Below are 24650 nucleotides of genomic sequence, written 5' to 3' on the forward strand. Positions count from 1 at the left end.
TGCCCAGAGGCTTGTCTCCTACCTCATTCTAGATCCTGTCAAGCTGACAGTCAGTATTAACCATCACTGCCCTCCAGGGTCATATGAAGTAGGGGAGGTTAAGGTTCATGCCATAGTTTGAACGTGAAATGGCGTCACAGGGTCAAGTGTTCGCATCATGGTTGCCTCATGGTAGCTCTGCTTCACTGATGGATTGATTCCCTGATAGATTCATAATATGAGGGCGTTACTGGGAGGTGGTGAAAGTGGGGAGCAGATTCCCTGGGGGCATGTCCTGAGAGGAGGTCTCTTGCCCTTCTCTCTCTTCCTGGCCACCGTGATGTGAATAACCTTGCTCTTCCATATTCCTCTTCCATGATCTACACCTCATCAAGGCCCAAGAAGAAGAGGCTGAGTGTCTGCGAGTCCAAAGGAACCCTTCCTTCTTTCAAGTTGTTCTCTCAGGTTTCGGCCACGGCAATGCAGAACTTTAACGTGAGGGTCCCCTAAAGGAAACGGACGGGCAGCCAGGGACAGCAGAAATGGGCAAGTACGCTTCCAGTTTTTACTTCTCGATTCAGGATCTCCCAAACTGCCCAAGCAGGCCTTAAACTTCCCATCTTCCTGTCTTAGCCTTTTGAGGAGCTTAAATTACAGGTCTGTGCCACCATGCCTCCCATAATTTTATGTTGTACAGTTTTAGTTAGCATACAAAATAATGTGTTTTGTTACGGCATTTTCATACACATGTATCATTGTACATTGATCATACCCATCTGCCTTATCCCCTCCTGCCCCCCTTTCTCCCCTTACCCTCCTCCTTCCTCCTCCTAGGGTCCTAAAGGTACACTTTTTTTTTTTTTTTTTTTTTGGTTTTTCAAAACAGGGTTTCTCTATGTACCCCTGGCTGTCCTAGAACTTGCTCTGTAGACCAGGCTGGCCTCAAACTCAGAGATCTGCCTGCCTCTGCCTCCTGAGTGCTGGGGTTAAAGGTGTTACCCTGAGGAAGGTATGCTTCTACTGACTTTCACTGACACACTAGCCCAAGACGTCCCCAGAACCAGTGCTTCCTTCTCTGTGTACCTGCCTCTTTGGCAGAAGGTGGTGCCAGCGTTTCTGCTCGTCTCCCTCCCACCAGGACACCGTGTTACTAATGGTTGCCAAGCTGCTCTGACAAGGGTGAAAAAAATCACCACAGGGAAGTGATAGTCACAGCGCAAGAACATTTGAGGACTGAGTTCTAGCTGAGGAACGAGTTGTGGAGATGATCTGCAGCCATGAACTTTTTTCAGAGAAGATGCAATCGTCCTTATTATTTCAAGTCTTCTAGATGTTTTAATCTTTCTTGTGCCTCAGTAAATCTTCCCTACTGAGATAAGCAAGGGATGGGCTTTTATCATTTATCATTGGAGAAGAAGATAAGATTTTTAATTAAATGGTGTATCTTAAATTATCTAGTGAACATAGAGTGCAGCTAAGCCTGGAAAGAAATGAAATGTGCACACTCACAAGCCTAGCACTTTATCAATAAGATTTACTGGGTAAGGCTTTTGGACAAAGGGACCGTAACAAAGTAATCTGTATCTCTGGGAGTTGGTTCTTTGGTAGAACAATTGACTGCAGAAAAGTAAGCCATATCCAACTAAGGTTGTTTTTGTTTCCTCCAAAATGTTTCACATATTTATCATCGGACCAAGCCACTAGTACAGATCAAAGAAAAGAGAGAACATATTCCCAATTAAATGTGTCCAACTCCAGGGAGTGCTGACGTGCAGCTTGATATAGTAACTGTGATCTGGACTTAGTGTAGACATATAATCATCTCATGTACAATTCCTGAGAGACCCAGCTTGGCTTTCCTCCAGAGTCTCCTCTTGGAGATATGTCTGCTTTTATCGCTAATTTCACCTAAACCCTTCAGAAATGGTGTGATTGACTCTGTGATCCAAGTATTATGAAAAGTCATGAGTACTGAGTCAGTGGCATGCACCATGATGGCAGAGAAAACACACGAGTGTTTTTTTTTTTTAATCTGAGTATCCTGATGACTTTGGAGCCCTTGTCCGTTTCTCCCAGCAGCTACTTGCTGTAAGATTTCAAGGTGGATTCCCACAGTTCACTTGCACAGATGTGTCAGATGTCTTTGGTCCACAGAGGAATGAATGCATGCAGTTGTACCTTGATGCCTACCAGAGGCAGAGACTGCCAGAAAGCAGCCTCCTGCATCTTTGAGGAAACAAGTCAGACTCCTGGATAATGCCTTTCTAGAAAACTGGTTATGTTGGCTTGACCTTTTTCACCTAGTTATTTCTTAACACATCCAAAGCCTTAAAAAAACACAACTGAGGTGGGCTGTGGTGGTATTGTGTTCCCCAAAATATTGTGTACCCTAATAAACTTATCTGGGGTCAGAGGACAGAAAAGCCACTAGATACTTAGGATAGGCAGTGGTAGCACATGCCTTTAATCCTAGCATTCCAGAGGCAGACATCCATGTTTTCAAGGATACAACCAAGCATGGTGACTCACACCTTTAATCCCAGAAAGTGAGCCTTTAATCCCAGGGAGTGGTGGTAGAAAGCAGAAAGGTATATAAGGCGTGAGGACCAGAAACTAGAAGTTTTTAGCTTTCCACCAGCAGTTCAGCTGAGAGCCATTTGGGATAAGGATACAGAGGCTTCCAGTCTGAGGAAACAAGACCAGCTGAGAAGTTGGCCAGGTAAGGTTAGCTGTGGCTTGTTCTGCTTCTCTGACCTTCCAGCATTCACCCCAACAACTGGCCACAGGTTTGATTTTATTAATAAGACTCTTTAAGATCCCTGCTACAGTGGGCAGTGTTCTCCAGTGCCGAGATGTAACAACACCAGAATTTCTGATGGGATGCTGCAGAGGCTGTGTCTGACTCCTGAACTCATGTGACCCTCCCCTTTCAGTCTCAGGAGCCGGGACGACAGGAGTGGGTAAATCATCACACCACACTCCTTTCCCAGTTCTTCTAATAATACCTCAAGTCCACAGAGGAAGAAAACCCTTATTTCTTCTGTTTAGAATGGGCTTTGCTTTTTGCTTGTCTCGTGCAATCAGAATGGTGAAATTTGTGGGTTATGACCACATTTTTGAAAAATGGAACAATATTCAAAATGCATAAAGGAAATATTTTACAAAACTTCAGTATTTGGATTGTGATAATAAATAAATCCCTTTGCCCTGGGTTGTAGTTTAAAAGGAACAAGCATGAGAACCACAGCATTGAAGCATTTATTGCCTAATCTTGCTTAAAACTGTACTTATTTTCCTAGAATGGAATACACCACCAAGTCAAGCAGTTTCAGAGTTTTTCTAACTTTCTTCATAAGGTATCTGTTTGTCTGTTCAGAATGGTTAGAATAATTATAAACCTGAAACTTACTTTTATGCTGAGAAAAAAAAAAAGAAAGAAAAGCCTTTGATTGAAGCATTTCTTCAGCAGCAAATGAGCCCCAGATCTAAATATTTCTGAATTTAACAAATGTATTAGGTTCCACCTGCGAAAGGGAGCTGTTTGAATATCATCTCTTACTAGACTTCCACTTATTCTCTTCCTTACCCATGTGGTAACAAGCTAAATAAAGAAGCTTTAACTTATGATGAAAGAAGGCTTCTTAATATAAACTATTCAGATGGTAATACAGGAGAGTGGAGATATTTTAACAGAATAGACACAGACAATCTTAAGTTTCCAGACCCTGACTTACCTTCCATGAAGACGCCTGAACATTGGGTAATGAGTCTAGATGAGATCCATGCTAAGTTAACACTGTAACAGGACCAAAGGGTGCTAGGTAGAAAGCCAATGAGCCCTGAAACCCACAGATCTGAGTTTTTGCTGGTTCTGCCATCTGCTGGTATGTGATCTGGGAATAAATCAAACAAAAATCTCTAAACCTGTTTATTTGTTTTGTGGAGACAAGGTCTAAGCTATCCCAGGCTGTTTCCTTGAACTTCTGACCTCACTGCCTCTACTCCCAAGTGCTGGAATTCCAGGCATAATAAGCTCCTCTGCCTGGTTCGACAAACACTTCTACCCACTGAACCACCCTGATAGCCCATCATTCACTTTTTTAAAAAAAAGTAACTTTTAAGTTAGCAGACAAAGTATTGGGTTTCATCATGACATTTGCATAAATATGTAACACTATATTTTGACACCTCCTCATAGTGATTTCTTTACCCAGAGTCTGTGGGCCATCAAATATTGGAAAGGAATAAGGTAGCAATATCCCCTGAGACATGCATGGCTTTGGGATTAACCTAAATGACAGACACATAGAGAAAATCTGGGATCAGGTGGTCCATGCACTCTGATGGAGACACACCAGCATCCTGGAAACACGGTGTTTACTATTTAAACACAGGTTAGCTTGTGTCTAGCTAGTATTGGTGGGGGCAGGGCGGGGTGAACGGCCTCAGACTGAAGTCATCAGAGAGGAGAAAGCTGTGGTCGACACTTTCTGAACACAGCTAGTTTCTATACTCAAGACATTGGGGTCCTTGACATGGCTGTGCTCATCAACAACACACACTCACTCAGGACTTCGTCTGCTTCCCCAAAGTATCCCTGCAGGGGTGTTCTTGATGACCCCACCACTGGTTTAACATTGAAAGTGCTTTGGGCAGCCTTCTGCACCTGCCCATCTTTCTTACATGTAGAGTCTTAAGAACAGAGTTCCACTCGTTAACAAGTGTAACCACCTCCATCTCCTTTGCTGCTGGCCTAGAAACCCATTAAAACACTATACTGTTGTAACAGGAATTTAAAATGCAATTTCTGCAGCTCAGGATGCAGCTCACTGATGGAGTGCTCATCTGGAATGCACAAGGCCCCAGGTGTGACTCTCAACACTACTAAATAAATCACTCAGAAACAGTCTCTAAAAATTAAAATCAAAATCAAAGAAATATTACTTGAAATCTCAGCAATCCGACCATGAGTCCACAATGAGACGTACTGTTCCCTCCCAAAGTCAATACATTCTAGAAGCTTCGGTTACACTGCTGGCTAACACCTGCAGTACTGGGTGTGTCTGGGTGTGTCTGGGAGAGTCCTCCCCTGCCATCACTCCTGCACTGAACTCTGCAGTTCTAAACATGGCTTGACAAAGGGAACACAAACCACAAGTACAGCAGGAGTTCATGATGTAGTCTGCTCTAAAACAACAGCAAATATTATGTTCACAGAAAGGTCTAGAAACAGAGAGCAGTCTCCATGAGCACCCTGGTGCTCTGAGATCAAACTCCAAGTCCTATCTCTCGTAAAGAGAAAGAAGCCCTCTTCTATGAAGTTTTGCTTTCCAGTCAAGCAGGAATGTACTAGATAAGCACTATTATCTAATCAAGGCGCATTTTCCTTTCCTTTCTACTCTTACTTTCTGTGCTGGTAAGTTTTTATTGTCAACTTTACATAACCTAGAGTCTCCTGGCAAGAGGGAACTTCAATTAAGAAATTGTGCAGATCAGACTGGCCTCTAGCCATTGTCTGGGAGAGACTGTCTTGATTGACAGTGATGTAGGAGGGCCTAGTCCAACCATCCATAGCATGTGGAGTCTTTCCTAGGCAGGTGGGCCTGGGCTGTCTAAGAGGCAGCCAGAGAGTGAGCTGGTAAGCAGCATTTCTCCATGGCTTCTGCTTTGGCTCCCACTTGAGTTCTACCTTCCCTCAATGATGAACTGTGACCTGGAAGTGTAGGCTGAAATAAACACTTTCCTCCCCTAAGTTGCTTCTGGTCACGGTCTTTATCAAAGTACCAGAAAGCAAACTAGAATACTTTCAAATTGCACACTAGGACAATTCTATATTTTAAACATATGAGACAAGGCTGGTAAAAGAACACATAACAAAATTTTATTTTAGCTCTTTTGGGCCAATGCTTACCCTTATATTCAGATTACAGAAAATATTTTTTAAATATGCAAAAAAATCAAATATTTCTCTAAATGAAACAGCTAAAAATTTGGCTTGTTACCAAATATAAGCGATATATTTGGCTTTTTAAAAAACAGCAAATACTTCCAGTTAAGTTGTTACACTAACTGTTTTTTCTCCTAGTTGCCTAATGTCCATGGACAGTCTGCTTCTATGGTACATGGCACATACACAGGCTTGATCATTAGTCCCATGGAAATACTGAAGTGAAGGAAGAAAGATGATATTTGTGGTTACATAAAAATCACCCAAATTTAACTAATGAGTCCGCTTTTAAAGAAGTCACCCGTGACCAAAAGCACTTATACCATTAGATAAGTGCCATTCTCATTTTGACCATATCCAAAAAATGAGAAATAACTCAAAACTAGAAGGTGGCCAGATGCCTTGCCAGTCTGAAGTGAATGCCTAGAAAGTATGACAGGAAATAAAGAATTCTGCTTTCCTTCAAGAAAACTTTCCAGAAGGAGGCGGGGGCCCAAGAAATCCACCAGCCTGCTTGGTGGCAGCTCGAGAAGGGGCAAGGCCAAGAATCTTCTGAATGTTCTGTAAGAAAGCACAGTAAGAACTGATTTTAATATAAGCTGTAACAGTGCTTTACATCCACCTCAGCAAAGAGAATGCACATAAACTAAAAGTACTGTTACCTGACATGGGGTGACTACGTCATTTTTTTTAAAATAATGAAGATCACAACAGTAAGAGCTGTACATCTTGACAGGACTGGGTCTGCTAATGCAAAGAAGGTGACTTTTTTTTGTTTTTGAGACAGAGTTTCTCTGTGTAGCCCTGGCTGTTCTGGAATTTGCTTTGTAGACCAGGCTGGCCTCCAACTCATAGAGATCCTCCTGCCTCTGCCTCCCAAGTGATGGGATTAAAAGTGTTAGCCACCACTGCCTGGTGGACCTTTAGATTTTTTAAAACCTTTCCATCTTTTTCTTTCTCTTAACTGTATCTTGCTATGGAATATTCCTTTACACGATGTAAATATATGTTGGTGTGACTGGTCTAATAAAGAAGCTGACTGGCCAATAGCTGAGCAGAATAAGGCAGGAGAGTGAGCCTAGGAGAACGCTGAGATCCGGGCAGAGTCTGGAGTCGCCAGCCAGCCAGACACGGAGGGAGCAGGAGATGAACGTGCCATGCTAATAAAGGCACTGCCATGTGGCAGAGTGTAAATAAGAAATATGGGTTAACTTAAAATGGAAGAACTAGTCAGTAACAGGCCTGAGCTATCGGCCAAACATTTGTAATTAATCTAAGCCTCAGTGTGTTCATTCGGAGCTGCTGGTGGGACAGAAACTTCTGCCAACAGTATCTAATGCAACAAATAGGTTTTTTTTTTAATTTTTTTATTCTGTTTTTTAAAAAGTACTGAAGTAGTTCCTATAAAAAACAATTCTTTTATGTTCTGATTTCTTTGTCTACAATAACATTTAATTAAATTACATAACAACAATAACAAGTAAAACCAGTATAAACAGGTTTTGGAAAACAATGGACTTTTGGAGCAGACAGGCGTGGGTGTGCTAAAGAGTACTCATGAACAGACAGCTGACTAGAAAATCAATTGGCATATGCTTTAACAAGACGGGAGAGGGCTTATAAGTGAGCAAAGGTTAAGTAAAGGCCAACTGTGACTCAGCATTTTTGAAGAAAAGACTTAGGAATTACTTCATTACTCTTCTCAATCCCTTCATTTGGTATTTGAAAAAACTAAACTTTGGAAAGGAATAATGGATTTTCCAAAATAATAAAGCTAAGTTAGAAGTGGGGGTAGAGTGGGTGTAGTGGCACACATCTGTAATTCCAGTGCTGAGGAGTTGAAGGCAGGAGGATCAAGAGTTCAAGGCCAGCCTGAGACCACATGAGTCATAACCTAGTTACAACTCAAAAAACTTCTAACTTAAACTGACATGACTGATTCTAGTCTAGTGGGTTTTCTTCCTCCACTCACTATGTTAAAATTCTGCTCTGGGAGATGGGGGTAATGGAGGGCAAGGGTTGGGGGAAAGGGAGCTTAGAAGAGTGGGAGGTCCCAGCTGGATTAGGAACCAGTTATCATGATAAATGAAGACCCCATGGGAATGGGAAGAAGCAGAATGCTAGAGAGGTCCCCAGAAATCCACAAAGATACCTCCACTATAGACTACTGGCAATGGTCAAGAGAGTGCCTGAGTTGACTTACTCTGGTGATGGGATGGCCGCACACCCTAACTGTCACGATAAAACTCTCATCTAGTGACTGATGGAAGCAGATACAGAGATCCACAGCCAAGTCCCGGGTGGAGCTCCAGGAGTCCAATCGGCGAGAAAGAGGAGGGATTATATGAGCAAGAGATATTGAGACTATGATTGAAAAAAGCACAGGGACAAATATCCAAACTAGCGGAAACACATGAACTGTGAACCAATGGCTGAGGAGGCCCCGTGGAGCTGGACCAGGCCCTCTGGATAAGTGAGATAGCTGTTCAGCTTGAACTGTTTAGGAGGCCCCTAGGCAGTGGAACCTGGACCTGCCCTTAGTGCATGAGCTGGGTTTTTGGATCCTAGGGCCTATGCTGAGACATTTTGCTCAGCCTTGGTGTAGGGGGGAGGGGACTGGACCTGCCTCAACTGAATCTACCAGGCTGGGCTGACTCCCCAAGGGAGACCTTGCCCTGGAGGAGGTGGAAATGGGGGGTGGACTGGGGGGGGGAAGGCTGGGAGGTGGGAGGAGGGAAGACAGGGGAATCTGTGGCTGATATGTAAAATTAAATTAATTATAAAATAAAAATATTTTTAAAATTCTGCTCCTAAGAACAAGTGATATTCAGTGTACACAGCTTTATACAGCTACCTATCCTTCAATATTCCTTTATTAATCTGTTGCGATTCAGACACTGGGAGAATGCCCAGATTTAGGTTCCTTTGGAAGTATATATTCCTAACCCTTGTCAGAATATAATGAAGTAACAAATACAACTTAAAGGACCCCTTTAAATTTTATTTACCATAAAGCATTTAAATATATGTAGCATACAATATAACTCATAACTTAAAGGAGAAATTTTACAATGAGTTAGGAAGACCAATCATTAGTAGGCCAGGCTAGAGAAAGAAATATCTGTGTTTGTATTACTTTCATAATTAACTTCAAACATATCTGTAAACAAATTAAAAAACAAAAAACTAAAACACTGCACAAAACAGTGAGAAAACCAAACGATATACTACCAATTTCCAGGGTTTTTTTGTTTTTGTTTTTCAAGACAGGTTTCTCTGTGTAGCCTTGGCCGTCCTGGGACTTGCTCTGTAGACCAGGTTGGCCTTGAACTCACGGAGATCTGCCTGCCTCTGCCTCCTGAGTGCTGGGATTAAAGGCTGCACCACCATGCCTGACCAATGTCCAGTTTTTAAAATTTGGGCATTAAAAGTCAGGTGTAATGGCAAATACCTGTAATGCCAGCACTTGGGAAGTAGAGGCAGGAGGATTAGGAGTTTAAGGCCAGCTTGGGATATATAAGATTGTATTTATGTACAATGTATTTAACACTTGGCTAAGGACTCTGAGAAATAAGAACAACTTGAAATAAGACATTAGAGAACACGTAACGATACCACATTTGTCCAGCCAACAAACATAGCAATACAATTCTAGACAAAACATACAAGGGATCTTTGCTCGGTTACTCTACAGACAGGGGTCAATTAAATGAGTCCTTGTCATTTTCCAGAATAAAAACCAGTTTAAAAACTCTGATGGCTTCTAAATGACAGGTTAACTGAAGCTAAGTGGAAAATGGAAAGGCAAGTAAAAACCTTTAGGAGAAACAAGATACTGAGTGGGCGGATAAGGGTTTCATGCTACTGCTGAGAACTTCACCTTTAAACTCCATGCAACAGTGCCAGCCAGGCACCCCATGGTTTGTGCTGCTCTCAGCCTCGGCCACTGAAGCTTCCTTTTGCAGTGAGCAGCCGTTAATACAGAGACCCATAACTGGGCAAAGGGTTGAGAATAAGTGAGCCTGAGTGGTCCGTTCTAAATGGGATGGCCATATCAACCCCCTCCCTAAGCTTCAGGAATGTCTTGGGAGATGGGAAGGGGTGCTGTAAAGGGCTGTTTTCTGAATGTGACAGAGCCAGGACAGTCATGAACTCCTGAGGGTTTTCACTTAGATAAGACTGGTCAAAATTCCAGCATGGATGCTTGGAGAGGGCCTTTCAAGGCCCCACCCCTAGCTGAGGAGCTGCTGGCAATTGATGGCTGCTTGAGGAAGGAGAGTCACTTTCCTCTGGAAGGGTGGTGACTAGTAGGCTCTGACTATTGGTAGGCTGCCCATGTTCCAGGGCCTTACACTCATGTGCATATAGGTTGTACTAATTGGACTTAGTAGGTTAGGTTATTTATGAAGGAAGGAAAGGAGGGAGGGAGGAAAGAAGGAAGGAAGGAAGGAAGGAAGGAAGGAAGGAAGGAAGGAAGGAAGGAAGGAAGGAAGGAAGGAAGGAAGACACCTAGTTGGAAGTGAAGATGTCAGGGTGAGTTTGGAGAAGTTGTAGTCAGGCACTTGTAACATATATGAAAGTCTCAAGAAATACAACATTAAGATGGGCATGGTGATGAACGCACTGGGGAGGCAGAAGCAGGCAGATCTCTGAGTTTGAGATCAGTCTGGTCTACACAGCAAATTCTAGGCCAACCAAAGCTGCATTGGAAGACTGTCTCAAATTAAAAAATAAAATAAAAAAATACATATTACAAAGTTTTGCAGGCCAGGTGGTGGTGATTAAAGCACTCGAGAGGCAGAGGCAGGCAGATCTCTGTGAGTTTTGAGGCCAGCCTGGTCTATATAGCAAGCTTCAAGACAGCTAGGACTACATAGAGACGCTATCTTAAAACAAAAACAAACAACAACAAAAAACTCGCAACAAACAATGAGAATGAGCCAGGCATGCCAATCACACTTGTGATCCTACTATTCAGGAGGTAGAGGTAAGAGGACCCAGGAGTTCAAAAGCATCCTCAGCTACATAGCAAGTTCGCCATCTTGGGCTACTTGCCTTAAGACTCTGCCTCAAATTAGCAACAAAAAGAGGATAAATTAAAGATAGTTTCAGATATATGAAGATTGCTAATTTGTCGCCAACAAACTTGTACTATAAGAAATACAAGAAGGGCCGGGCGGTGGTGGCGCACGCCTTTAATCCCAGCACTCGGGAGGCAGAGCCAGGTGGATCTCTGTGAGTTCGAGGCCAGCCTGGTCTACAGAGCGAGATCCAGGAAAGGCGCAAAGCTACACAGAGAAACCCTGTCTCGAAAAAAACAAAAAAAAAAAAAAAAAAAAGAAAGAAAGAAATACAAGAAGGTGGCTGGAGAGAAGCTGGAGAGAAGGCTCAGCAAGTTAAGAGCATTGGCTGCTCTTCAGAGGTCCTGAGTTCAATTCCCAGCAACCATAAGGTGGCTCACAACCATCTGTAATGATATCTGGTGCCTTCTTCTGGCCTGTAGGCATACATGCAAGAACACTGTATACATAATAAATAAAAAAATCTTAAAAAAGGAAGAAAGAAAGAAAGAAAGAAAGAAAGAAGGAAGGAAGGAAGGAAGGAAGGAAGGAAGGAAGGAAGGAAGGAAGAAGGAAGGAAGGAAGGAAAGATAGAAACACAAGAAGGAAACAGAACAAAACAAAAACCTCTGAATCTCTGAAGAAGCCAGGTATAGAAGAATCATAACATAATAAAGGTGATGAACAGCAAATCCACAGCCATCATCATACTAAATGGGGTAAAACTGAAAACATGTCCTTCAAAATCAGAAACAATAGAAAGTGGTCTACTCTTATTACTCTTATTCAAAAGTGATGCTTGAAATCTTAGCCAGTAGAGACAGGGAAGAGAAGGAAGAGGGATGTGTAAGATTATCCCTGCTTGCAGATGATGTGAGCCCATGCTGAGAATACTCTAAATGCTCCACCGGAGAATCCTTAGGAGAGATAAACAAGTGCCCAGTGGTGCGATGGCTAGCTCTCTGTACTTACAAATTCAGCAGGATACAAAACCAGCACACATGACGCAATAGCTTTCCTGTGCACTTTTCTATAAGAGCACTGAGAAAGAAATAGCCTCAAATACAAACAAACAGAAATGGAATGAAGTTGAAGAGGAGGAGGAGAACCACAGTCCACAAAACAGCCTCAAAACCAAACAAATGACCAGAATCTGAAGAGCCGGCAGCAGCACCTCACCACCACATCCTAGGAAGAAACCATTAATAAACTCAGTGTGTCCTGTGAGGCACAAATTAAGACGACCTTCCTCAGCGCTGTGCTTCTTTCCCACTACCTCTCACTAACAGTGGACTCATGGTCCCTACTTCCCTACACACCACCATGCCTCCAAGCTTCCATATGGCCTCCTATGTCAAGAACAGTGGTGAGACTATTCACCCTTCAGGACAGAATTCAAACAGTCCTTTTGTGGAAAATCCTAGTTTGTAGAACAAACCTCTGTGGCCACTGTGTTTCTGTAGCAGGTTTCTAACTCCTGCGTGTTGCACCCATGGAGGTGAGGACAGGCAGTAACTACTGCATTGTGTACACATGGAGGTGAGGACAGGCAGTAACTACTGCATTGTACACATGGAGGTGAGGACAGGCAGTAACTACTGCATTGTACACATGGAGGTGAGGACAGGCAGTAACTACTGCATTGTGTACCCATGGAGGTGAGGACAGGCAGTAACTACTGCATTGTGTACACATGGAGGTGAGGACAGGCAGTGACTACTGCATTGTACACATGGAGGTGAGGACAGGCAATAACTACTGCAGTGTACACATGGAGGTGAGGACAGGCAGTAACTACTGCATTGTGTAGACATAGAGGTGAGGACAGGCAGTCACTACTAATATCAGTTAGATAGGCTTAGTTTTCTGTGGTGGTATTGTGTTCCCCAAAATATTGTGTACTCTAATAAATTTATCTGGGGTCAGAGAACAGACAGCCACTAGATACAAAGGCTAGAAAATGGTGGCACTCACACCTTTAATCCTAGCATTCCAGAGATAGAAATCCCTCTGGATCTCTGTGAGTTCAAGGCCACATTGGAAATAGCCAAGCATGGTGACACAGCCTTTAATCCCAGAAAGCCAGCCTTTAATCCCAGGGAGTGGTGGTAGAAAGCAAAAAGATATATAAGGCATGAGGACCAGAAACTAGAGGCGTTTGGCTGGTTCAGGATTTTGGCTGGTTAAGCATTCAGGCTTTTGAGCAGTAATTCAGCTGAGACCCATTCCGGATGAGGACTCAGAGGCCTCCAGTCTGAGGAGACAAGACCAGCTGAGGATCCGGCGAGGTGAGATAGCTGTGGCTTGTTCTGTCTCTCTGATCTACCAGCATGGACCCCAATAACTCGCCTCGGGTTTGATTTTATTAATTCCTAACATAGTAAGAGGCCTAGAATTCATTGTAGGCACTTACAGAAATCCAACTCTTTAGTACCTAGGCTTTATTTCAACTGTAAATAATCTAAAATTACTAAATTATTGGTCTTTCTGTGTCAGAAGACAGTCTAAGAATGGAGTCATGTGAGGAGAATTCTAAGTGCTTGTGAGAAAACTCCTAGAAATCAAGACAAGTGTCTTGTGACCTTAGTTTCCTCAAAAATACAAAATTGTTTGGAATGTGTCTTCATGCTCTTCCCAGATGTAGCAGATAGGATGAGCTTACCTCAGATTATTCATAACAGCTGGCTACTGTTATTTGTTTTTATATCTCTATGAAAAACATGTTTTTGCCGTGTCTTTGTGATTGTGTACTTTATGTGATCCTTCTTAACCCTCAGAGTATACATTGTCTGATGCTCTGAATAAAGTTGGCTATTGCATGAGACTTTGGTCTGCCTCATTTTTAGGCTCCATTCTCTCAAGTCCCACTGCTATAAGAGCAGTAAACACTCTGGAACTGACAAAAGGCACCAATACATGGTAGAGAAATGATACTGGGAAAACTGAAGTCACTGTACTTTAGATAGATAAAATGAAGAAGAAAACCCAGACCTTAAGAATGGGGTGTGGAAGTCATGCTTGGTTTTAACACTCCTCTCATCCCTAAAGTCAGTAATCTAGATTTGCAGGCATTTAATACAGTTGTAAACAATGCACTAGAATTCTAAAATGAGCAACTGAAAGAACTCAGTAACCCAGATAAGCGTTCCCAGCACTACAGAAGCAAAGGTCCTTTGAGCAATGACGAAAGAAAAGCTACACACATCAAGTAAAGGGTGTGGATACTCACTTGTCGAATGGACATAGTGCAGAGAATATACAGGAAGATGAAGGAGCAGTCTGTGGTGTCGTCTCCCAGCAAGTTTCGATGAGACAATCCTTGGATGTAGGAAAGAGGAGTGAAGGGGAGCTTTGCCACCACTCTACCGTCAAATCTAAAATGGAAAAACAAAAGCACGGAACTATTATTTTTAGAAAAACATCTGGGCACAGGTAGAACACTTTGACCAAGGCTGAAAGTGTGGGGATGTGGGAAAGGACCCGGGCTCATCAGTGCTCTCTAAACAAGTGGTTCTCCATGCTTCTGGTATGAAGAACCTGTACACACTCAAATTATAGAAGACACAAGAGACTTTTACTGTGTGCATTATAGCTATTTAAATATGTTGTATTAGAAAGTGAACTAAGCCAGGTTATAGCAGGAATCTTAAAGAGTCTTATTAATAAAACAAACTCAGGGCCTGGTATTGGGGTGAGTGCTGGAAAATCAGAGAAGCAGAACAAGCCACAGCTACCTCACATCGCCAGTTCCTCAGCTGATCCTATTTCCTAAGACTGGAAACCTGTGTCCTCATCCGGAATGAATCTCAGCTGAACTGCTGCTCCAAAGCCTGAAGGTTAACCAGCCAAATGCTTCTAGATCCTGGTCTTCAGGCCTTATATACCTTTCTGCTATCTGCCATCACTCCCTGGGATTAAAGGCTCACTTCTTGGGATTAAAGGCGTGAATCACCTTGCCTGGCTGTTTCCAATGTGGAACTCACAGAGATCCATGCCTCCAGAAGGCTAGGATTAAAGGTGTCACCATTTTCTAGCCTCTGTATCTAGTGGCTGTTCCCTTCTCTGACCCCAGATAAGTTTATTAGGGTGCACAATATTTTGGGGAACACAATACCACCACACCAGGTGTGATGGTATACACCTTTAATCCCAGCACTCAGGAGGCAGAGGTAGGTGGATCTCTGGATTCGAGGCCAGCCTGGTCTACAAAGTGAGTTTCAGGACAGCCAGAGTTGTTACACAGAAAAACCCTGTCTCAAAAAACCAACCCCCCTCCCCCCCCACCCCACCCCCGCAAAAAAAAAAGAAAAAAGAAAAAAGGAGTGGGGGGCTGGAGAAATAGCTCAGCAGTTGCCATCACTTGCTGCTCTTCCAGAGGACCAGGGTTCAATTCCCATCACCCATATCATGGCTCACAACAGTCTGTAACTCCAGTTCCAAGAGATGTCACCTTACCTCTGCAGATATCAACATGCAGGCAAAATATCCATATACATTTAAAAAATTTATCTTCTTAAGTAGCAAGAAATCTGATAAATGCTAACATGCATATTTTAACAAAAAGTAACTTTTAGGGGTGAGCAAGATGGCTCATTATGTAAAGGTGTCTGCTGCCAATCCTGATGACCTGAGTTCCATCCTGGAACCTATATGGTGAAAGGAGAGAACCACCTCCTGCAAGTTGTCCAGACTTCCATATAGGCACCTCAACACACGTGAGTGCACCCCCTCACCCCAACATTCACACAGACAAAAAAAATTTTTTTAAAGCTTTAAAAAAGACAATTTTTTTAAAAAAAAAGCTTTAGAAAGTATTTTGGGTAAAAATATATTCTAAAATAAAGAACTAGTAAGAAGAGAGGCAATTTTTAATGAGAGTGAAAGTGAATAACATCTTGGGATTATTATGAAGTCTCCGACAGCAACAATTTCTTTTTTCTTTTTCTTTCTTTCTTTGTGTGTGTGTGTTAATGTGTGTGTTTTCTGAGACAGGCTTTCTCTGTGCAGCCCTGGCTGTCCTGGAACTTGAATGTAGACCAGGCTGGCCTCAAACTCAGAGAGATCCACCTGCTTCTGCCTCCCGAGTGTGTGCACCACCACTGCCTGGCCTTCCTGTAAAATTCTGATAGCAAAAGAGAGAGGAAGGTAAGGAGACAATGAGGTCAGGGCAGCTCTACTGGTGTGGTGTGGCACAGTTCAGGTGAGCTCTGGATGTTTGTCTAGCTCAGTCAAAGCAGGCCACAACTGCCCCGGTCTGCGACATGCTTGTTTAAACAACAGCACCTCATCGCTGAACAAGACTATAGTTGGTCAGACTATCTGAAGAGTCAAACATTTTCATATGAATACCTTCAGTTTGAAAAAGCATATTAGTAGCTATTGACAAAGGGCATCCTGCATGACTTTTAAAGACTATATAATGCCTAAGCTTTTATCTAATAAATAAATGTTCTCCCTATTAAGTAGGTTTAAAAAGTTATTATGAGCCGGGCATGGTGGCCCACTCCTTTAGTCCCAGCAGTTGAGAGGCAGAGACAGGAGGATCTCTTGAGTTCAAGGCCACCTTGACCTACAAAGTGAGTTCCAGGATACTAGAGTTACACACAGAAACTCTGTCTCAGAAAACAGCAAAACAGGTATGTCAGTGGTTCTCAACCTTCCTAATGCTGAGACCCTTTAGTACAGTTCTTCCTGTTGTGGTGATGCCCCAGCCATAAAATGATTTTCATTACTACTTCCTAATTGTAACTTCGCTAAAATTATGGATAATGTAAATATTTGTGTTTTCTGATGTTCTTAGGTGACCCCTGTGAAAGGATCATTGGAATACAGGAGTTGCAACCCACAGTTGAGAAGTACTGTATTCTGTGATTGTATTCTTTTAAAATGAAAATTTTTTTTTACATAATTATTTTGAAGTTATTTAAAAAAAAAAAAATAGGATGGCAACATGGCTCAGAGGGTAAAGGCACTTGCCATCATGTCTGACTACCTGAGTTCAAGTCCCTGGACCTATCTAATGGAAGGAGAAACAGACTGTGGTCCTCTGACCTTCACATATGCACTGTAGTTATGGATACAGAAGCATGAAGCCTACTGCATATTCTCAAATGATTATGGAAGATATATGATGGGGAGGATATGCTCAAATCACATTATATACTCATAAAAATCTCTTTAGGAAGCAGGGCGGCGGACACCTTTAATCCTAGTACTCAGGAAGCAGAGGCAGGTGGATCTTTGTGAGGTCGAGGCCAGTCTGGTCTACAGAGTGAGATTCAGTACAGCCAAGGCTACACAGAGAAAACCTGTCTCGAAAAACAAAAAACCAACAAAAACAGTGGACAGTATAGGGAAAATATGCTCAATGTATAATATATAATTGTGACATAGTACTATGTACAATAAATATATACAATTAAAAAGGGCTTTTAAATATGTAAATAATGTTTATGAGGAAAAACAATAATGTATATGAGAAAAAAACTGAGGTGAAAAAACAACTATAAATCTGAATAATATATTATGTAATTTTGAAATTTTGTTTTCTTTCTTCCACTATTTTTTTTTCCTTCCTTCCTTCCTTTCTTTCTTTTTTTTTTTTCTAGACAGGGTTTCTCTGTGTAACAGCCCCAGCTGTCCTGGAACTGGCTCTATAGACCAGGTTGGCCTGGAACTCACAGAGATCCTCCTGCCTCTTCCTCCTGAGTGCTGGAATTAAAGGCGTGCACCACCACTGCCCGGCTCTTCCATTATTTTTGAGACAAGATTTGGCTATGAAGTCTAGGCAAGCCTCAAACACAGAATATTATGGCTTCAGCTTTCCAAGTACAAGGCTATAACTTTGAAATTCTGACAAAGTATTAATAAAAAAAAACTTATGTTCACTTGCATACAAACATAGAATAACATTTATTAGGCAGAAGAATTACATAAAAGATTACTCACATGGAATTAAACATTCCCATTAAGGCAGTAAAACAAAAGCCAATTGCAAACATGGATTTCATTCGTACCTACAAGGAAAGCAAAAAATGGTTATTTCACACTAAAAATAAAGAAATAAAGAAGGTATACTATAAAAATTGAAGTTTCATGTAATTTTTCTTAAAAAATTTTCCACAGAGCTCGGTGTGGTGGCATACACTGGGAGGCAGACACAGACTGCTCTGTTATTTGAGGTCAGCCAGGGCTACACATGAGACCCTGTCTCAAAACCAAGAAGTTCTCCTTGGCCAAAGCTCTTTGATATCTAACTCTCCTTCCATCTCCAGTTCCTCCTCTCCTTGTAAGGAACTGGGAGAGCTCTGAGGCCTCATTCAGTCAGTCAGCCAGTCAGCACTAACAAGTGTTGACTGAGATGTATGTCTATTGTTATGATGGTGTAGTTGGTTATGTTGCCAAGGCTGGTTTTGAATTCTTGGTCTCACTGACTGCGTAAGCCTGCTGAGCAGCTGGGATCACAGGCATGCACAACCACAATACCTGTCTCTGAGAAGCACTTTTTAAAATGGCAAACTTGAATCTTGTTAGGCTCTTTTCAAGGGCTGGGCTGGGGTGGCTGAAATGAAGAGCACAGTGCCTCAAGGAAAAGCATCAACCAGACAAGGGACTTCTGACTCAGGCCAAGTCTTTGAGGGCGTGCTAAGCTATGACACCAGCTTAGGGCTGCCAACCTCTGGACTTCAGGGGCAACAGAGAGAAAGCAACATGGTAGGCCACTGTGAGTTTGGTATCCTGTTATTTGCAACTAAATTCTTACTAAATTCGAATCCCATAAATGCATAAATAGAACAAGCATAAAGATGTACAGTTTTCAGACATTATCTCTGGTTCACTGGTATAGTGCCAATTTTTACCTTTTATAATTTCTAAATGGTGAACATGTTAAAAATTGTGCTAGAGGTAAGAAAACTCACCTTTTAAAATCCCTTCCTATAGCCAGGAATGTGGCAGCACATGCCTTTAATCCCAGCACTAAAGAGGGAGAGGGCAGGCTGATTTCTCTGTGTCTGAGGCCAACCTAGTCTACAAAGGCCAGCCAGGGATACACAGTAGGACCATGTTTCAGGAAACAAACAAACAAAACAAAAACAAACAAACAAACAAAACCCTGTAAACTATAGTCATCATGGAAAAGGGTTTTTAGAAAATGGAGAAGCATATCCAGGATCTCTCAGTAAGTGAAGAAACTCATGGTTGAGATGTCCCATGCCAAACACACAGAACTTAAAGGTGGTCCTGAGTCAAACAATGAGTAAGAGAGCTAACGAAATCCACTTTTCCTTACAGTAGCATGACGTATAACACAGACTCTTAACTATCTACACTGTGCCAACCCTATACTGGAATTACACAAACACCATAAACCCAAGATTCAGCACAAACACAAGGCGGAAAAATAATTGGTTGTGTTTCAAAATAAAAAGGGGGGTTGGATAGATGATGCAGTGGTTAAGATTACTGGCTGCTTGCCGGGCGGTGGTGGCGCACGCCTTTAATCCCAGCACTCGGGAGGCAGAGCCAGGCGGATCTTTGTGAGTTCGAGGCCAGCCTGGGCTACCAAGTGAGTTCCAGGAAAGGCGCAAAGCTACACAGAGAAACCCTGTCTCGAAAAACCAAAAAAAAAAAAAAAAAAAAAAAAGATTACTGGCTGCTCTTCCAGAGGACCTGGGTTCAATTCCCAGCACCCATATGGCAGCTTATAACCATCTGTAACTCCATTCTTGAGAGATCCAACACCCTTTTCTGGCTTCTGCAAGGACCAGGCATGAACATGGTGCAGACATACATGCAGGCAAAATATCTATACACTTTTTTTTTGGGGGGGGGGAGTGTTTCCATGTAGTTTTGTTGCCTTTCCTGGAACTTGCTCTGCAGACTAGGCTGGCCTCGAACTCACAGAGATCCTCCTGGCTCTGCCTCCTGAGTGCTGAGATTAAAGGTGTGTGCCACTGCTGCCCAGCAATAGTTCTTTTTTAAAGAGTAAAACTTTTAAAAACCCTTTTTAGAAACCATGACCTGGAGTATCACAGTAACTACTGTATCACAGTGATGGGAACAATTGCACATGTATTATTTGCATCAGTATTTCATCTCTATTAATGTCTGTGCTCATCAGTGCATATAAAAACTTGGACATGTCAGTGTTGGGGAAAAAAAAGGCAAGACATTTCTGAAGGAAACAAATTATAACCTCCAAAGCAGCCTTTATAACCAAACTATTAAAATGAAGGGTTTTTTTGGAAGGCGGGCGGGGATGGTGGCGGGGGAGGAGAGTTGTTGCTTATTTGTTTGAGACAAGGTATCCCTCTGTAACCCTGGATAGCCTGGAACTCAGAGAGATTCCACTTGCTTTTGCTTCTGAGTGCTGAGATTAAAGCCATGCACCACAAGCCAGCTTCAAAATGAAGTTTAAATGTGGCAGCACACTTTTTCTATATGGTCCAATAATACCTATGATTATTACTTATATCCATGATAAGTGATAAACTTTGAGAACTTAAATGCAGCCGGTGGTGGCACACACCTTTGATCCCAGCATTCAGGAGGCAGAGGCAGAGGCAGGTGGATCTCTGTGAGTTCAAGGCCAGGCTGGTCTACAGAATGAATTCCAGGATAGCCAGGGATACACAAAGAAACCACGTCTCAAAGAAAAACAAAACAACAACAACAAAAAAACAAAAACAACAAAGACTTAAATGCAATGTATATGATGCAAATGGGAGTTTTGTTTAAAAATACTCCAGCTCCCCCAGGTCACTGTGAAATCATACGCTGGACTCTCACCATTGACAAATCTCTGTTGTTGTTCTTTAGCTTCTCTTCCTGTCTCTCTGAAAAGAATTCATAAACTGGTTAGTACAACGAACACAGCATAATTCTCAAATAAATTATCACGGTCTGGAGATTACAAAAGCATTCTGTTTCAATATCATTCAATAAATGGACTGAATACATGGGTTGTTGCTTATTTTGTACTAACAGAATGTTTAAATGTAGAAGAGTGCCATTCTTCTTAAATACATCCATTTAAATGAAAGTGCTAGCTCTATGTGGCGTCACAGATGGGTGCTAACCAAGAGCTGTCTAACTGGACTCCAGGCCATGAAAGAAGAGGGAAATCATGCTTAGAAACCTAGGCAACTTCCTGGAGCTGGTGAGGCCATGGAAAAGAGTACTGGGGCTGGAGAGGCAGCTCAGCAGTTAAGAGCACTGGCTGCTCTCCCGGAGGACCCACACTTAATTCCTAGCACCCACATGGAGGCTCACATAATAAAAGACTGAAAAAAAGAAAGAGAAGACTCTACTGCTGCCACTTTGCAGGACCAGAGTAATTCCTTACCACACTCTAAATCTTATCCTTAGACCACAGGTAAGTGTAGCCACCACCCTCATCAAAGAAGCTTCTCAACAGCAAAAGGAGACCATCACAGAAAACCACAGCGGGACACAAAGCAGAGACCAACAGTAGAACCCAGCAGTGACTACATCTACATCACAACTCCTGTATCTGTGCTCAGGGGACATCACAAAAGAGGGAGCAAAACCATTGTCATAGCCAGGACACCAGGAAGTCTGCTGTGAAACAGTCTCTCCTAGAAATGGCTGCATAAACGAGATCAGAACAATGGCAGTACCAATAGACATGTGAACATGGAAGGGAGAAAATGTCTCAGGGTCTGACCCTAGACAAATAACTATAGGCAACTAATGGGAAAGGGAGAATTAGCCTCACTCAGGGATGAGCCCCCTTATTAATTATCCAACAAGTAGTCAGCCTTGAAACCATAGACACACAAACAACAAAAACAGATAAAGCAAACTGTATGTAGACACTTGTGCATGCACATACACACAGGTATGTGACAATAATAACCAAGGAATAAGAAGCTCAATTTGAGCATGGGGGCGGTTATGAGAAGGGTTCGAGGGGGGCATCTGGAAGGGGCTGGAAGAAGGGAAGGGGCAAAGTGATATAACTCTATTTGATTAAAAATAGATTAAAAAATAAAAAGATTATGAAAAGAAATCTAAGTGTTATTTGGGTTACTATCTCACCTATCTTCTTTTTTTGTTGTCGACCAGCTGACTCTGTTATAGTCTCCTTCTTCTTTTCCACTGTAAATATAAACACATAAGACTATCTATTACAAGGATGCTCTATCACCGATGAATTACAAGAAAGTTACACTGACAAAGAACCATGCCCCGGTACCATGTTCATACTAGTAAGCAGAAGCAAGCAAGAGAGAAATCTTCCAACTTTTTTCTGTTAGAAGCATAGTCACTGAAGTAAGAAAAGCCTAGCCAGGCGGTGGTGGTGCACGCCTTTAATCCCAGCACTCGGGAGGCAGAGCCAGGCGGATCTCTGTGAGTTCGAGGCCAGCCTGATCTACAGAGCGAGATCCAGGAAAGGCGCAAAGCTACACAGAGAAACCCTGTCTCGAAAAACCAAAAAAAAAAAAAGAAAGTAAGTCCTGGAAGAGAGTCATGTTTGTGAAAGTAAATACAATGAATTTGGTTTTAAATATAGCGAGCTGCCATTATCAACACTGAATAAAGAATGGTGAACTGTAATTTTAGAAGTCTAGGCTTGAAAACAAAAGTCTGAGTTTAGTCTCCAGTTCTGTTTTCTTGTGATGTAAGCCTATCATTAACTTTCTGCGTCTGCATCTCCTGTCCCGTTAGGTGGAGACGTTTACACAGCCGGCCACAGTGGTTACTGAGGGCTCAACTCAAGGCTGTGAGCACGCGAGACACAGACTCCATCACAGAACTATACTCAAGCCCCTCGAGTAAGATACTTTAGGGGTGGCAGGGAATGCAAGAAGAGCTGCGGAATGCACCTCAGCTGTTGCCGTGCTCATGTACCACTTGCCAGACCTGGGTACGATCCCCAGCAACCCAAAAACTGGACGTGACAGTGCACAGCTGCAATCCCAGTCCTTAGTAAGCAGAAACGGAGGATCAGAAGTTCAAGGCTAACCTTAGCTAAACAGAGTTCAAAGCTAGCCTAGCCTACATACGATCTTGTTTAAAATTTACCCAAAAGGGCTGGAGAGATGGCTCAGAGGTTAAGAGCACCGACTGCTCTTCCAGAGGTCCTGAGTTCAATTCCCAGCAACGACATGGTGGCTCACAACCATCTGTAATGAGATCTGGTGCCCTCCTCTGTATACATAATAAATAAATAAATCTTAAAAAAATAAAAAATAAATAAATAAATAAAATTTACCCAAAACAAGGAACTCAAACCAGGGCTAACTGAGACCCACCTCAAAAAAAAAAAAAAATAATGTGGTGGTGCACGCCTTTAATCCCAGCACTCGGGAGGCAGAGGCAGGCGGATCTCTGTGAGTTCAAGGCCAGCCTGGTCTACAGATTGAATTCCAGGACAGGCTCCAAAGCTACATAGAGAAACCCTGTCTCGAGAAAAAAATAAAAAAAAAGTCTTCGATTTCTATTTCAGCAAGCTGGATTTTGGTTTTGTTTGTAATGTGAGACTGATCTCTCTATGTAGCCCACGATGGCTTGGAACTCACGATTCTGTCTTGATCTTCTGAGTGCCAAGATTTCAGTGTGTGCCCCAGCCAAGTGTATTGGACTAGTTTTGTATTCTTAGTATCAGTTGGTGCTCCTAAAATAGTCAACGTAAACATGAACTCAATAATTTAAAGCTGGAACTGCCAACGTGTACCATACTCACATTTTTTACTTTGTTTTTCCACTTCTGCCTTCAATCTCTTGTACTTGTCTGTCCTGTAAACCAGGACCCAGGTTATGCCTAAAACATTTAAAAGGAACATGCTAATGAGAAATCATTGGAATGGTCACAACAAACTGTGACTGATGGAGACAGAAGGATGTCAACACTTTGCTCTCTATCAGTAATTAGCCTTTTCCAAAGTCAATTCAAAACATTTTTTTTAATGTATCCACAAATAAGTCAAAGGAAATCGGATTCCACACTTCCCTCCCACTTCTCTCGAGGATTTTTTGCAACAGACCAGGCAGGCCGCAAGAAATGAGGCTCCCGATCTTTCCTCAGGGGGCGCGAGGGACCCCCTGTGCCCTTCCACCCCGAGACTCATCGGACGTCCCAGCAACAGCCGCTCTCACCCTCGGCGAGCAGCGCGGTGCACACGGAGATAAAAACGATGAGCAGCGTGTCGGCAAACATGGTGCTCATCTCGCTCGTCCGTCCCGGCGCCCCCACACCCTGCACGGGGACAAGCGCTCACGAGCCGGCGAGAGAGGGACCGGGAAGACGCTTCGCGGGACCGACCCCCCGAGAGGAACACTACAACTTTGACAGCACGGAGGCCACACTTCCGCTTCCGGGACACTGACCCGGAACTGCCAGTGTCGCTCGAGCGAGGGTGACCACTTGTATTGGAAGAAACCAACCCCACGAGTCTCGGGGGCGGCGGGCGCGCGCCCAGGCCCGGTCTCGCGAGAGTTGGGAGGACCGTCCCCCCCCCGCTGCGGATTGCGGCAGAGAGCTCGGCTCCTGGGGTGCGATCGGCTACCTAGGTCGACACCAGAGTCCCGTCGCTTGGCGTCTGCATTTTCCCTTCAGCCCCGACTTCTGTGGCCGAAAAGTTAGGGCCAGGGTTGGGATGCTCGCCTCCAGTCGTGGAGCTGGGCGCGCGAAGACGAGG

At 43.0% G+C, this 24650-nt stretch overlaps 1 protein-coding gene across 1 annotated transcript; it reads right to left on the reverse strand.

The window, feature by feature from the left end:
- Positions 1-5835: 5835 nt before the first annotated feature.
- Positions 5836-24346, reverse strand: Tmco1 (transmembrane and coiled-coil domains 1). Its single transcript, XM_028864361.2, has 7 exons — positions 24109-24346; positions 23696-23773; positions 22048-22107; positions 20776-20822; positions 17935-18002; positions 14216-14360; positions 5836-6487 (listed from the first exon to the last, which is right to left on the reverse strand). The coding sequence occupies exons 1-7, from the start codon at positions 24176-24178 to the stop codon at positions 6389-6391; spliced, it is 567 nt and encodes a 188-aa protein (XP_028720194.1). The 5' UTR covers positions 24179-24346; the 3' UTR covers positions 5836-6388.
- Between the last annotated feature and the right edge of the window lie 304 nt (positions 24347-24650).

The sequence above is a fragment of the Peromyscus leucopus genome, chromosome 15, assembly GCF_004664715.2.
Source record: "Peromyscus leucopus breed LL Stock chromosome 15, UCI_PerLeu_2.1, whole genome shotgun sequence".
NCBI classification, from domain to species: Eukaryota; Metazoa; Chordata; class Mammalia; order Rodentia; family Cricetidae; genus Peromyscus; species Peromyscus leucopus.

Coding starts and splice junctions, on each gene's coding strand:
- Tmco1 (XM_028864361.2), bottom strand. CDS start 24,178: ATGAGCACCATGTTTGCCGACACGCTGCTCATCGTTTTTATCTCCGTG. Junction 14,361..17,934: donor ATGGGAATGTTTAATTCCAT/GTGAGTAATCTT, acceptor TTTCCATTTTAG/ATTTGACGGTAGAGTGGTGG. Junction 6,488..14,215: donor GCACTATGTCCATTCGACAA/GTGAGTATCCAC, acceptor GCTTTCTTACAG/AACATTCAGAAGATTCTTGG.